The sequence below is a fragment of the Lynx canadensis genome, chromosome E3 (assembly GCF_007474595.2).
Source record: "Lynx canadensis isolate LIC74 chromosome E3, mLynCan4.pri.v2, whole genome shotgun sequence".
In the NCBI taxonomy this organism is placed as follows: domain Eukaryota; kingdom Metazoa; phylum Chordata; class Mammalia; order Carnivora; family Felidae; genus Lynx; species Lynx canadensis.
In genome coordinates, this window is record NC_044318.1 from 19,831,003 (window position 1) to 19,842,972 (window position 11,970).

Consider the following 11,970-nt stretch of genomic DNA (forward strand, 5'->3'; position numbering starts at 1 on the left):
GAGCGGAGCTCTGCCGGTGGCCGCGCTGGTTGTGACCCTCACGCGCTCCATTCTCTGTTAGGAAGGCTTCAGAAGGCAGAGTCGGAAAAGTGGTGTCGAGTGGGAATGCCGTACATTTCCCACTTCTCCGGAGCCTAGCCGTCACTTCTTGGTTTTGTTATCTGACTACAGTAGTCCCAGAAATACAGTAAGCATCCAAGTATAATACTCTAAACACCAGGTGCTGTATTTGGCCTTCAAAGACATTTATTTAAGGAGGCCTGAAATCCAAGTCTGTTAGACACACAGTGTGTATGTGTGCTTAACACATTTGATAATACTTTTCTGGTGGTATGTTCCACTTTCCTCCCATAACAAGGAACTGATTCCCATCTCTGCAGATTATCTTGACAATGAGGTTTTCATTAAGTGTCACTGGAATGCATTGTCTTTGTTAATGGAGGTTTTATTGAATAATAATCCCACCGGACGTAGCGATAGCAGTGTTTTCATAAACTAACCTCTCAGCATCTAATTAGTCTCCCAAGTAGAGCTTATTGTATTAATTTGAATTTAATTCTTAGAAGAAACAGGTGCGTATCTGAGGGAAAGGCTGTTTTGGTTCTTTTAAACAATGTTGATGGGTTTGCTTTGGGCAACTTAACACTTCAGAATTTTTAAGAAGCATTGTCCAGCAGGTATAAAAATCGGATGCCTACCTTTTGTTAGTCTGGCAGTTCATTTTTGTTTATCCCAGAACAGTGATGTTGAAAGGTGGCCCTTAGGGTACAAATGTCATCCACACGCTGTTACGCGGCTTCATCACCCGCTTGAATTCACTAGGTTTGGCTCAGAGTGACTTGACTTTCCCAGGAATTAAGTTCGTCTTCGAAGGAAGATAACTTGCCATAATCGGGGTTATTGGAAGCAGTCTGCTCTACACCCAGAGGGCAGTTAGGAAAGAAGAGGTGGAAAAAGTCACATCACTGGCTAAACTATCATAATGGGAAATGACTTGTCATCTTTGCATAAAACAGATGCCATCTGTTTTTGCGCATCACAGCATCATTATTAGATACGTGAATGTGAAGGTCTTCATCTTTTGTTCCCTAAAGTATTCCTTACTGCCCCTTATTCCACCGCCCCACCCTACCATGTGCTGATGACTTCTTTTCCCACACTTTCTAAAGGCTGGGGTGAGCCCTGGGGGGAGCCTTCTACTCCAGCCACAACTGTGGATAATGGTACTTCAGCATGGGGTAAACCCATAGACAGTGGTCCCAGCTGGGGGGAGCCCGTTGCTGCGGCATCCAGCACGTCCACGTGGGGCTCCAGCTCTGTTGGTCCTCAAGCGTTAAGCAAATCTGGTAAGTTGTTGATAATTCCTGGTAGCTATTTTGTCACAGTGGTGATCGGTCATTGACTAGGACTGTAAATAATCAGTTAATGTTTGTATTGTAAATGTATTCCTGTATTATCATACTGGATGATTTCACTGACTCTTTGAATTCGTAACTTGGTTTGCTCTTTTATCGTTGTGAATTTTCTTACCTTTCCTTAGAACTGAGCTAACTATTAAGGATTTGCATATACTTCACCAAATCTAAATTACATTTTACCAAATAAGATTATCTAGTAACGGTCAAGCAACTTTTATGCTGTCTGGCATGAGTGACTGAATAGTCATGTAGACGCATATCCAAAATGTCCGGCTGAGGTTTCAGATAATTCCCTGAATATTATATGTAAAATGAACAAAGTTCAAGAAGGACCCCTGTTGTTTAGATGAATACAGTCACTGTCCCATAAGTTGTGTGGGGGGCACCCCGTAGGACTTCCAAAGGCTGAGTGTAGAGATGAGATACTTTCTGCTTATGATTTGCAATACTTTTTGGCCGTGCTCGTTGAAAATGTATTTCAAAATGAATTCTTTTAAATTTTTTCTATCCTCTGCCCTGTGCGCGGCCATGCAGAGTGTTAAGGGTGAACAAGAAGGCTACCATTGTTCCATCTTAGGTACCTTCTGTTTGTAAAAGCATGGGAGATGTTTCATTGAAATTTTTAATTAAAAAAAATTCTCAGGCTTAGGCGTGCCTGGCTGGCTCAGTCGGTAGAGCATGCGACTCTTGATCTCGGGGTCGTGGGTTTGGGCCCCATGTTGGGTGTAGAGATTACTTATAAAAAGAAAAAAAAATTCTTGCCTAATGGAACTTTCAACTCAGTATAAAACATACACTTTTGCCCTGTAGATTTGGGAAGGGAAGTAAAAGCGGGGTTTTTTTAGGTACCCCCGTCTCGCCCCACCCTGTTAATGAGTTCTCATCCTCTAGAAAGAATTGTTTGATTAAAGCATGTTTCTCTTTGTATCACAAATCCACAATCAGGGCCAAAATCTATGCAAGATGGCTGGTGTGGTGATGATATGCCATTGCCTGGAAATCGCCCCACTGGCTGGGAAGAGGAAGAGGATGTAGAGATTGGAATGTGGAATAGTAATTCATCTCAAGAGCTTAACTCATCTTTAAATTGGCCACCATATACAAAGAAAATGTCATCGAAGGTAAACATTTCAAGGGCACAGCCCTTGAAACTTTGAATTCCAAAGGTAGTTTACCCTCAGAAAAAATTGCTGTCCTGCCTGCCCATTTATGGCGACCAGTACAGTCTAGGCAGTCCCCAATTTAGGTGTAGCCTCGTGTACGGGCAGCCACCTAGAAAACCGTAAGACCACAGGAACTTCCTTTCTCCCCACTGCTACAGCTTGGGATTTCTCTCCTCCTCCCCTTCCACCAGTGCTGCCTGGGACAGCCCCTCACCCAGAGTGGTGCCCGCAGTGGTGGGGATGAAGAGAAGGGCAAATCTCCATGTTGACTCTTTCCATCCCACTGCCAGCTCATCTCCCATTCCGCTTCACCCGGAGCCCCCAACCCCCCTTTACCCAGAATCACCGTCTTCCTTTCTCATCCCCCGTCCTCAGCCCTTCCCTCACCCCGAAAGGTCCTGTGACAGAAATGCCCAGAAATGATCAGAGTTGTTTGGTTTGTCTCCGATATGTGGACAAATGTTACCCCCAAACCTGTTGGTACATCAGAATCGTAATGGCATTTGTTAAAAGCACAACCTCCTGTACCCCAGACTTACTGTAGTTTTGGAAATTGGACCCCAAATGTCTCTGATGCAGAGCCAGGTCTGAGACCACTGACACAAAGCACAGGTTCTTAAGAGATGGTATTGGATGCTGGTGTCAGATTCACTTGGGGACCATTTTCAAAATATATGCCCAGTCCCCAGGTGGTTCTCCCTGGGGGGCCCTCCCCCGGGGGATCTCCCCCCTCCCCCCCCCGCCACCTTTTTGAGAAACGTTTGTTTTGTTTTGTTTTTTACGCCCCCCTCCCCACCCCGAGGGACCTTGCAGGTAAAATATCCAGTAGCTCCCCTAGCTGGCCACCAGGGTCCCTCCCTTTTAATCCTGGGATTCTCAGCCTAGGACCTGCCATTTTCCTTTACAAAGATTTTCATTTGGCTGAATTTGCCTGTTGCCTCCATGTAGTTTATGAAGTGTTTTCCCATATTTTACATAAGCCATTTGATCCTCATGACCTTTTGAGATAGAATACTGATTAGGAATTTGAGACCGGAAAAGGTGGTGGCATGCCCAGAGATACATAACTAGTAAGTGACAGAGCGGGAACTTAAGTTTAGGCCTTCCAGTTCCAAACCCTGTGTTCTTCCCACTGGACCATGCTGTTTTGTGACTTTGTCTTTCCTTACAGGGTCTGAGTGGCAAAAAAAGGAGAAGGGAAAGGGTGTGTAGCCTTTTTACTCTTTCTCCTTTGTTTCTGCTAGTAAAAATCTTTTAGAAAGCAACTGCAAACATTTATTTAGCCTCTGCTGTGTGCCAGGTACTGTGCTTGGTGCTGGGGGTTCAAAACCACTAGGACATGAGCTGCACCTTCAAGGAGCTCAGAGTCTAGTGTGGGGCCATAGGAGAGCTCTGAGGAGTGCCCACTTGAATTTGGAAGGTGCCTGGGGGTGGGATGTGCTAAGGAGAATAGTAGCCTGACATACTAAAATGTGGAATCTCTGGACAGAGGTGACAAGAGATCTGGCTCTATAGTTAGATGAAGGGGCAGGTTGTAAAGTCTTTTCAGTACCGTGCCAAAGAATTTGAACTTTATTCTGTTTAAAATACAGAGCCAGTGAAATTGCATAGAAGGCAACATGAACTTGGGTTTTTTAAATTACTCACTTTAAAGAAAGCTAACCAGTGATCGTATGAAAGATCATTGGCACTGAGGAGGGACCAGAGGTGGGGATCTCAGGAAGCTTCTGCACTCATTCGGGTGAGAAGTGAGGGCCTGAATGGGGAAGCAAGAATGGATGTGTAGTGCAAGGACTGATTGGAGAGACATTTTGAAATGGAAGGGACAGAAGGCCTTGGCAGCCAGTTAGGCGTGCGGGTGGGAGTGAGAGGCAGAGGAATCAAGGACGACTTCAGAAACCACGGCGAGGGTTAGGTGCTTGCTTCAGAGACCTGCACTTGGCGGGTGGGGGGCGGACTGTGAAGCTGTGTTCTGTCCCACAGTCGGAAGGAACAGGCGGTAGCAACGGGAAAGGGAAATTAAGGCAGCAGACCGAGAATGGCCCCATGGTCTTCACATTCACGGGACACCTTGGTCCCTGTGGCTTCCCGCCTCCCGGTCGACCGGGCATGTCGTGGACCATTCACCCCATCGAAGCATGTCTCGGTAGTTTCTGTACCGCCTGTTCCCGGCCAGCACCGGGGTGGAAGGGGGGCCCCCAGCCTCAGCTGCTGCTGGGGTACTGTGTTCTTGGCAACACAGATCATAGTTTTTCAAGTCTTTCATTTGGAAACGTGTGGTGCTTTTTCAGTACAGCGCATGCAGCATAACTAAAGTACGCGTTATGTGGGTTTCTCTGGATGAACCCGAGAAACCTAATGACTACTTTTACATTAGCGTGGTGTGAGAGCTCCACAGATCCAGATTATGAGTAAGCTCTCAGAGCACCATCCAGTTATAAACTGGAAACTGTGTGACGAGCAGTTCTCCGTTAGTCCGAGGACCTTTTTTCCTTGTGTGGGTCATCAAGGCCCTTTGCTTCCGTCTTTTCCTTCTGACTGCTTGCCTTTAGGGATTTCTCTGTACATTACAGCTATACCAGAGGACTGGAGCAAAGGAAGTTGAAAATCAAATAAGTTGATTTGTAATTGTTAACAACTCGGATAAGAGTTGGTTGAAGGAGAAATTAATTGGCTAAAAATGAGAGTTGGGAATTGTCTTGAAGTTATAGTAATCCATCACTGTACCCAGATCAATAGAGGTGGCCGTGGCAGCTTTCTACTCTTTTGTTTTGCAAAGGGAACCATGAAAGGTGGAAACAAACAAGAAGAAGCATGGATAAATCCATTCGTTAAACAGTTTTCAAATATCAGTTTTTCGGTAAGTGTGTTTTCCCAGCAGCCCCCTCCCCTTTTAATGGTGGTCTGATACCCCATAATGTTATAGGTGGTCTGTTAACCACCTATAATGGTGGTTAAATTACCCTAATTTAATTTTTTGTTTTCTTAACAAATTATTACTTACGTTTGAGGCCTTATGAGTCTGCTGGAGGTTACAGTAAAGTGGGCCATGAAGCCTTCTTTATTTTTATAGTCGTAGCTAAAAACATCGGTCACATATCCTCTTTGCCTTTTGACAAATAACGAAGTAAAGGTTTTCGTTTTTAATTTCTTTTCATCGATGAATGAAGGCCTGCTAACATCCCCCATTTTCTTCCTTCAGAGAGACTCACCAGAAGAAAACGTACAGAGCAATAAGATGGACCTTTCTGGAGGTAAATCAGGTTGAGTTTGTATTCATCACTGATGGACAAACGGATCTGTGACATGATCCTACTAAGCGAGCACTGACCTGGGCCAGGAGAGGGGAGGTCTGTGTTCCCGTTACGGTATCCTGTGCTCTCCAGCCCGCGTTAGAGTACGGTGGTTTATAAGCCTTCCAAGTGCACATCGCTGTGCAAGGTCTGAGGTCATGGTGATACCAGTCTGTGATTACCTCAAATCTAGTCCTGTCAGGAGGAGTCATCCAGGTTGGGTGATAGAGTCTTAGTAATTCAGGGAATGGTATGTGTAAAGGCTCAGACGATAGGACAGAGACAGTATAAGACAGCTAGAGAAATGGCAAGTAGTTCCATGCAGTGGGAGAAGAAACGTAAATTGGTTGTGGTGGTGGGAGTGTGGTAATGAAGAAGCTTTGCCTAGGGAAGGTGCTAGAAATGAGGCAGAGGCTAAAACATAAGGAGCTGGGGGGTTTGAGCTTTATTCTGAAAGCACGGAATTAAATAATTTGAAGCAGGAGAATGCCATGATTTGGGTTTATGTTTTAAGAAAATTATGATGGTAGGGGCACCTGGGTGACTCAGCCAGTTAAGTGCCCAGCTCTTGATTTCTGCTCAGGTCATGATCTCACCTGAGCCCTGTGTGGGACTCTGCACTAACAGCATGGAACATGCTTAGGATTCTCTCCCTCCCTCTCTTTCTCTGCACCTCCCCTGCTCATGCATGCATGCTCTCTGTCTCTCTCCCTCTCTCTCTCTCTCTCAAAATAAATAAACTTTAAAAATAATAATAATAATAGTAAAATTGTTATGGCTGCAGGTTGAAAATGTCTTAGGACAGGAAAGATTCGCGGCAGAGGACTAAGGACAAGATACCAGAACCAGTGTGAGATTTGTTGGAGTGGGATTTCAAATCCAGTGAGGATTTCAAAACTCTAAGATAGTAGGTGGGAAGACTCTTAATTCTGTGGAGATTCAGGAATTAGAATCAACGAAAGTTGGTAACCAGTCTGAACCAATTCATTGTGGAGGGTGAGGGAGCGGGTGTGATAAAAGCTGATTTCCACTTTCTTGCCTGAAAACTTTAGTAGGTGGTGCCGTTTTTCTGTTAGTCTGAGTCCGGGCAGGAGAGCGGACTGTGCAGCGATTTGAACAGGAAGGTTTGATACAAATCTAAGGAATTATTCGAGTGACGAGGTTTTGCCTAGTAGGAGGTGAGGAGCACACTGAAGATAGACTAGCAGAGGCAAGGAGAGGTCTCTGACCTTAGGACTGAGGTGGCGTGCCCGTGCAGGGGGTCCAGACTCCTGGACCTGGCCTCTGCTCACCGCGTGGCAGAGAAGTCACGGTGGTGTCGCCCACGCGGAACTGCAGGAGCTGTGCCCCGTGGGGAGGTGTCTCACGGGAGGCGCTCTGCCACTAGACCGCCAGAGCCGCTGCCGGGGGTGCCGCGGCAGGGTGAGGTCTGTGCCGCAGGAGGGGGTGCCTGCACCCGGGAGACAGCAGTGTCTCCTGCACCCTCTACCCGCAAAGCTGCAGTGTCGGCCGGCCAAGGGAAAGATACGGAAAGGGTCCAGGGCTGACGAGGTGGATTTGGAGCTGAGAGGCGGTAGGTGGATGGATGGCACAGTTCACCCCGCCCTTCGACCACCATCTTCCACACGCACCCTGTGCGCACACTGCCCTGTCCCACTACAGTGGCAGAGCGGCTCTGTCTTAACGAGGCGCGGCTCTCTTTCTCTTTCTGACGGGTGAGGAAGTCTGCCCTCTCACCAAACTGAGGAGACCCACAGGTCCCAGTAGTCATTGCACTGTCATTGGCGGTATTACTACCCCTCAAAGTTAGTCACAGTTGAGACTGAAAGACCGAGTTGTAGAGCGAACTTTCAACAGTTGGATAGGATAGGAACTTTCATCAGTTCAGAGTGGATAAAACGAAAATGGGAGAGAGAAGGTTGGCCTATCCAGGTAACCACACTCATGTAACAAGCCGTAGGAAACGTGCAGAGCTTGTACTGACCTCGTTTCTGTGATTGGTCGGACCTGTGGCTGGTGTCCTGGCTTGCTTCTGTCGGCACCCGTCCCACACTGCCCTGCTGTCACCAGTACCTCAGCGCCCCCGGGTTCCTTTGCTGCTGGAGGGATGCAGGTCTTTGTTCCCAAAGAATCCAAGCCCTTAATCGTCCTGCCTTTTCTTGGTTGCTCTGGCTCTTCATTGACCTTTACTAGTGGGCCCGGACATGCGAAGGAGCACCCCCAGAGAACCCCCTGGGTTCTAGAGTCCTCGCGGCCCTCGTTTTGTATCAGAAAGCCCATTTCCTCTGGTGATCAGAGTCACTTCAGCCAGCAGATGAACCCCTTTTGCCTGGCGGTTCAGTGGCACAAGGAGGGCAAAATGTCCGGGTGCCGTTTTCATCTTCCAGTTCAGCGGCCTGATGTGTCTCCTCGTAGAAGCGTTTTCTCTCTCTTGAGGACTAAGGTCTCCAAATCTGTAGAGTTGCTGGAACAGGAAGCAAGAATTCCGAGGGGCTTGTCAGGTATAACAGAGAAACCATGCCGACTCTCACCTTCTGATTCCCAGACCTCTGTGTTCTGGTGATGTGGGTGGCAGTGTGTGCCATGAAGCAGAAGCCCATCCTTGAAGGATGTTGTCTCCCGACTTGGTTTGTAACCAGTTCTACCTGTCAGTTTGGCTAGCTACTTTTGGGTGACGGCGTATGTGGTCAGACCGCTTGATCCACGGGCGTGATCCCATGACCGTCCTCCCTTTGCCCTGGAGTGAGTTCCGTGGTCAGACACAGTGCTGTGGGGATATAAGGCCTTCTGCCAGACTGGGGATGGCAGAAGCTTTTCAGGCAGGAAAAACAAATTCGTATCTGGACCGTGGGTCCGTTCTGTGAGGAGGAGACCCCGCCTCCTCCATGGCTCACTGAATGGCACGCGAGTCGCTGTGCTGTTGTGCTGGTGGCACTTGGTGGAAATCTGTCCGCAGAGCGGTGTCTCACTAGAGACTCTGCTACAGAGCCACGTGGAGGGATGGGGGGGGGGGATTCTGGGGGCTGCCGGGAGCACATCGAACTTCCTCCCACCGCGTCTCTCCGGCGCCCTCTACCGACAGAGCCTCTGCACCAACTGGCAAAGGAAAAACTGTAAAGAGCCCAGGTGTGCTTTGACTGGGCAGTCAGAAAGGGTGAATTTGGAGCTGAGAGACAGTAAACAATACGTGGTTATTATTAAAGATGAGATACATATAGGAATAAGAAATTGAGTTTGAGGTTGCAGAGAAGGCAGAATGTGGACCGTAAGGGGAGAGGAAGACCTGAGAGAGGAGAAGGTGTGAGCCTGTCTTGTCTCCAGTTTCCCCATCTGCTGAATGGGGGCGAGAAGAGTAGGGTTACCAGCATGAAATTAGAGCACACGTTTGGGACAGTGAGTGCCCGGCACATCGCGCGCATCTGTCCCGATGGCACATTCTTGTGGTGGCTGTTTTTGTTATTTGTAACTGGAAATTGTTTTTATTATAAAGTTTAGGTTAAAGATGACCAAAGACATCTTAACCTGTTTACTTCAGGTTAATTGGTTCAGTAAAACAGCAGCGTCTGCTAAACCCAACTTTACTTGTGAGGAATGCAAGATTTACTAAATGCAAGTGCATTTTTCACATGTCCTTCCCAAGGCAGAAGTCCTCCCGCAGGGAGGAAATGTTTTGCTTTCTACTGTAAATTTATCTGAAGCCAACTGAATCGTCTTCCTACATGGTAACATCATTTTCTGCCTTTATTAGGAATGTTACAAGACAAACGAATGGACATAGATAAACATAGCCTAAATATTGGTGATTACAATCGAACGGTCGGGAAAGGCCCTGGTTCTCGGCCTCAGATTTCCAAAGAGTCTTCCATGGAGCGCAGTCCTTATTTTGATAAGGTAAGTTGTTTGTTTGTTTGTTGTTTGTTTGTTTGTTTGTTTCACCCCTGTGGCTAATAACCAGTACACTTAATGGCATAATTTTCTCATTAGTGGTTAGGGCATTTAATGTAAGGTACTGCTTATAATCCAGTGCCAAATCCTACTACTGGATTTGTAGTTCATTCTCCCTTTTATGTTTCAATTTAGCATAGGGATTGCATTTTGTATTTTCTTCTGAATCCCGTAAAATGTGTTTGGTTCTTTTTATGTACTCTAGAATTAACACTAATCTGATCTCTTCTGTTCTCTACCTGTTTCCTGTTGATGCTGGAATGTCATGTGACTTCTCTTCTGTTCCTGCAATGATTTCTCCCTTCTACTTGTTTGCTTGGCTGGTGTTGCACATCTTTCTGTCTGTCCAATCAGGATGGCATTGTAGCAGATGAATCCCAAAACATGCAGTTTATGTCCAGTCAAAGCATGAAGCTTCCCCCTTCAAATAGTGCACTACCTAACCAGGCCCTTGGCTCCATAGCAGGGCTGGGTATGCAAAACTTGAATTCTGTTAGACAGGTAAGTCCACGCGTGGACTCTCTGTTGAATGCTTTGTAGAAGTAATAAGATCTCTCTTACTTGTAGTTACTGTGTTTAAATCAATATTACAGTGTGGTATTGCGACGTCCATCCCTAAAGAATCCCACTGGGGTTCTGTTGCTGTCATTTGGTTTTGCAGAATGGCAATCCCAGTATGTTCGGTGTTGGAAACACAGCAGCACAAGCCCGGGGCCTGCAGCAGCCTCCAGCACAACCTCTTAGTTCATCTCAGCCTAATCTCCGTGCTCAAGTGCCTCCTCCATTACTCTCCCCTCAGGTAGCGACTGCGGGCATGCTCTCCCCTGTGTACCTGGAAACACTTGGTATTTGAACGAGACAGTTAGGTGCTCCTCATCACGTCGACTGGCATCTTTGAGACGCAGCTAATGCAGAATTAGCTGTCCTTACGAACGGATGTGGGTTGGGTCAAGAAAATGAGTCCAAGTTCAGTTACACCTGAAATTTACCACTACCTTCCGGAAAACACGTTGAGGGGAGGAAGACAACAGCAAAGTAAATTGGCCGCTTTAAGATTTCACCCCTGTCCTCTTGTAGTTAACCCAGAAAAGTTTATATGAACGATAAAGCAAAGCAAGAACTTAACCAACCTTCCATGGTAATAGTCCACAGATTTAATTGCTCTATTGACAAGTCAGACTACACAGCACATTTAGTTAGTTTTGAGTTATTTGATCAACGTTATTAACTTGCCATTGTGATCCTAAGGTTCCAGTTTCATTGCTGAAGTATGCACCAAACAACGGTGGCCTGAATCCGCTCTTTGGCCCTCAACAGGTAGCCATGCTGAACCAGCTATCCCAACTAAACCAGCTTTCTCAGATCTCCCAGTTACAGGTGAGTCGGTTAACAGTCCTATTCAGTGCAAGTCTGTTGAGCGTCTACTGTGTGCTAATAAATCCAAGACTCTGTGGGAAGCGTGGCAGCAAACAGTGGGTGCCGTCGCCCCCAGGAAGCTTGCAGTCTGTCGGGGAGGACAGGTCGTGAGCTGGAAAGGCGGGATGCTCTTCGAGCACCACCCAGTCAGATCTGGGATGGCGGAGGGAGTGGGATGGGGGCAGGGAGGGGGGGAGGGGGGGAGGGGGGGTGGGGACGTGTCCCTCCCGAAGCACAAGTAGTTTAGACCGAACCAAAGACCGAATTCAACAACGGCTTGAGGCCAGGGAGCCCCAGGAAGAGGGTACGCCAGATGAGGCCACGCCTTAGGTCCACCTGCAGCCGTCCCGAAGCTTGCTCTATGACACGACTCTGACGAGACGCTGACGGCCTTTTCGCCATCTCCCCTCCAGCGATTGTTAGCGCAGCAGCAAAGGGCGCAGAGTCAGAGAAGCGTGCCTTCTGGGAACCGGCAGCAGCAAGACCAGCAGGTAGATCGCACCCTTCTTTCCCCTTTTGCTTCGCTTGCGCTGAACTCCCTTCATTCGAGCTTGTGACAAGAGAGGCGAAATGCCTGTATCAAGATACGACAAAATATGTGATGCGTTAAGTCTCCTGTTTGCCCGGAGGTCGTGTTAACTGGAGTATGGTGATTATTCACCTTCCTGCCGGGGAGGAGGGGAATTCGGCAGTTGAGGGGGGAATACCTGGGTATCCCTAAAGACTTTCTCTCCA

The 11,970-nt window shown here is 47.4% G+C and overlaps 1 protein-coding gene across 8 annotated transcripts in view; it reads left to right on the forward strand.

Annotated features, from left to right (window-relative positions):
- TNRC6A (trinucleotide repeat containing adaptor 6A) overlaps positions 1 to 11,970 on the forward strand; it is a 100,693-nt gene that overhangs the window by 66,645 nt on the left and 22,078 nt on the right. For 4 of the 8 annotated variants that reach the window (XR_003965658.1, XM_030301221.1, XM_030301217.1 and 1 more), the window contains 10 exons: positions 1,170 to 1,346; positions 2,364 to 2,539; positions 3,753 to 3,785; positions 5,361 to 5,441; positions 5,784 to 5,835; positions 9,623 to 9,765; positions 10,174 to 10,320; positions 10,481 to 10,618; positions 11,068 to 11,196; positions 11,649 to 11,726. Coding sequence is in view for 7 of the 8 variants with exons in the window: in XM_030301221.1 (XP_030157081.1) it covers positions 1,170 to 1,346; positions 2,364 to 2,539; positions 3,753 to 3,785; positions 5,361 to 5,441; positions 5,784 to 5,835; positions 9,623 to 9,765; positions 10,174 to 10,320; positions 10,481 to 10,618; positions 11,068 to 11,196; positions 11,649 to 11,726 (1,154 nt within the window). In the remaining variant the exon portion in view is untranslated. The remainder of the gene's footprint in view (positions 1 to 1,169; positions 1,347 to 2,363; positions 2,540 to 3,752; positions 3,786 to 5,360; positions 5,442 to 5,783; positions 5,836 to 9,622; positions 9,766 to 10,173; positions 10,321 to 10,480; positions 10,619 to 11,067; positions 11,197 to 11,648; positions 11,727 to 11,970) is intronic. The other 4 variants (XM_030301218.1, XM_030301216.1, XM_030301220.1 and 1 more) reach the window with 4 other exon arrangements.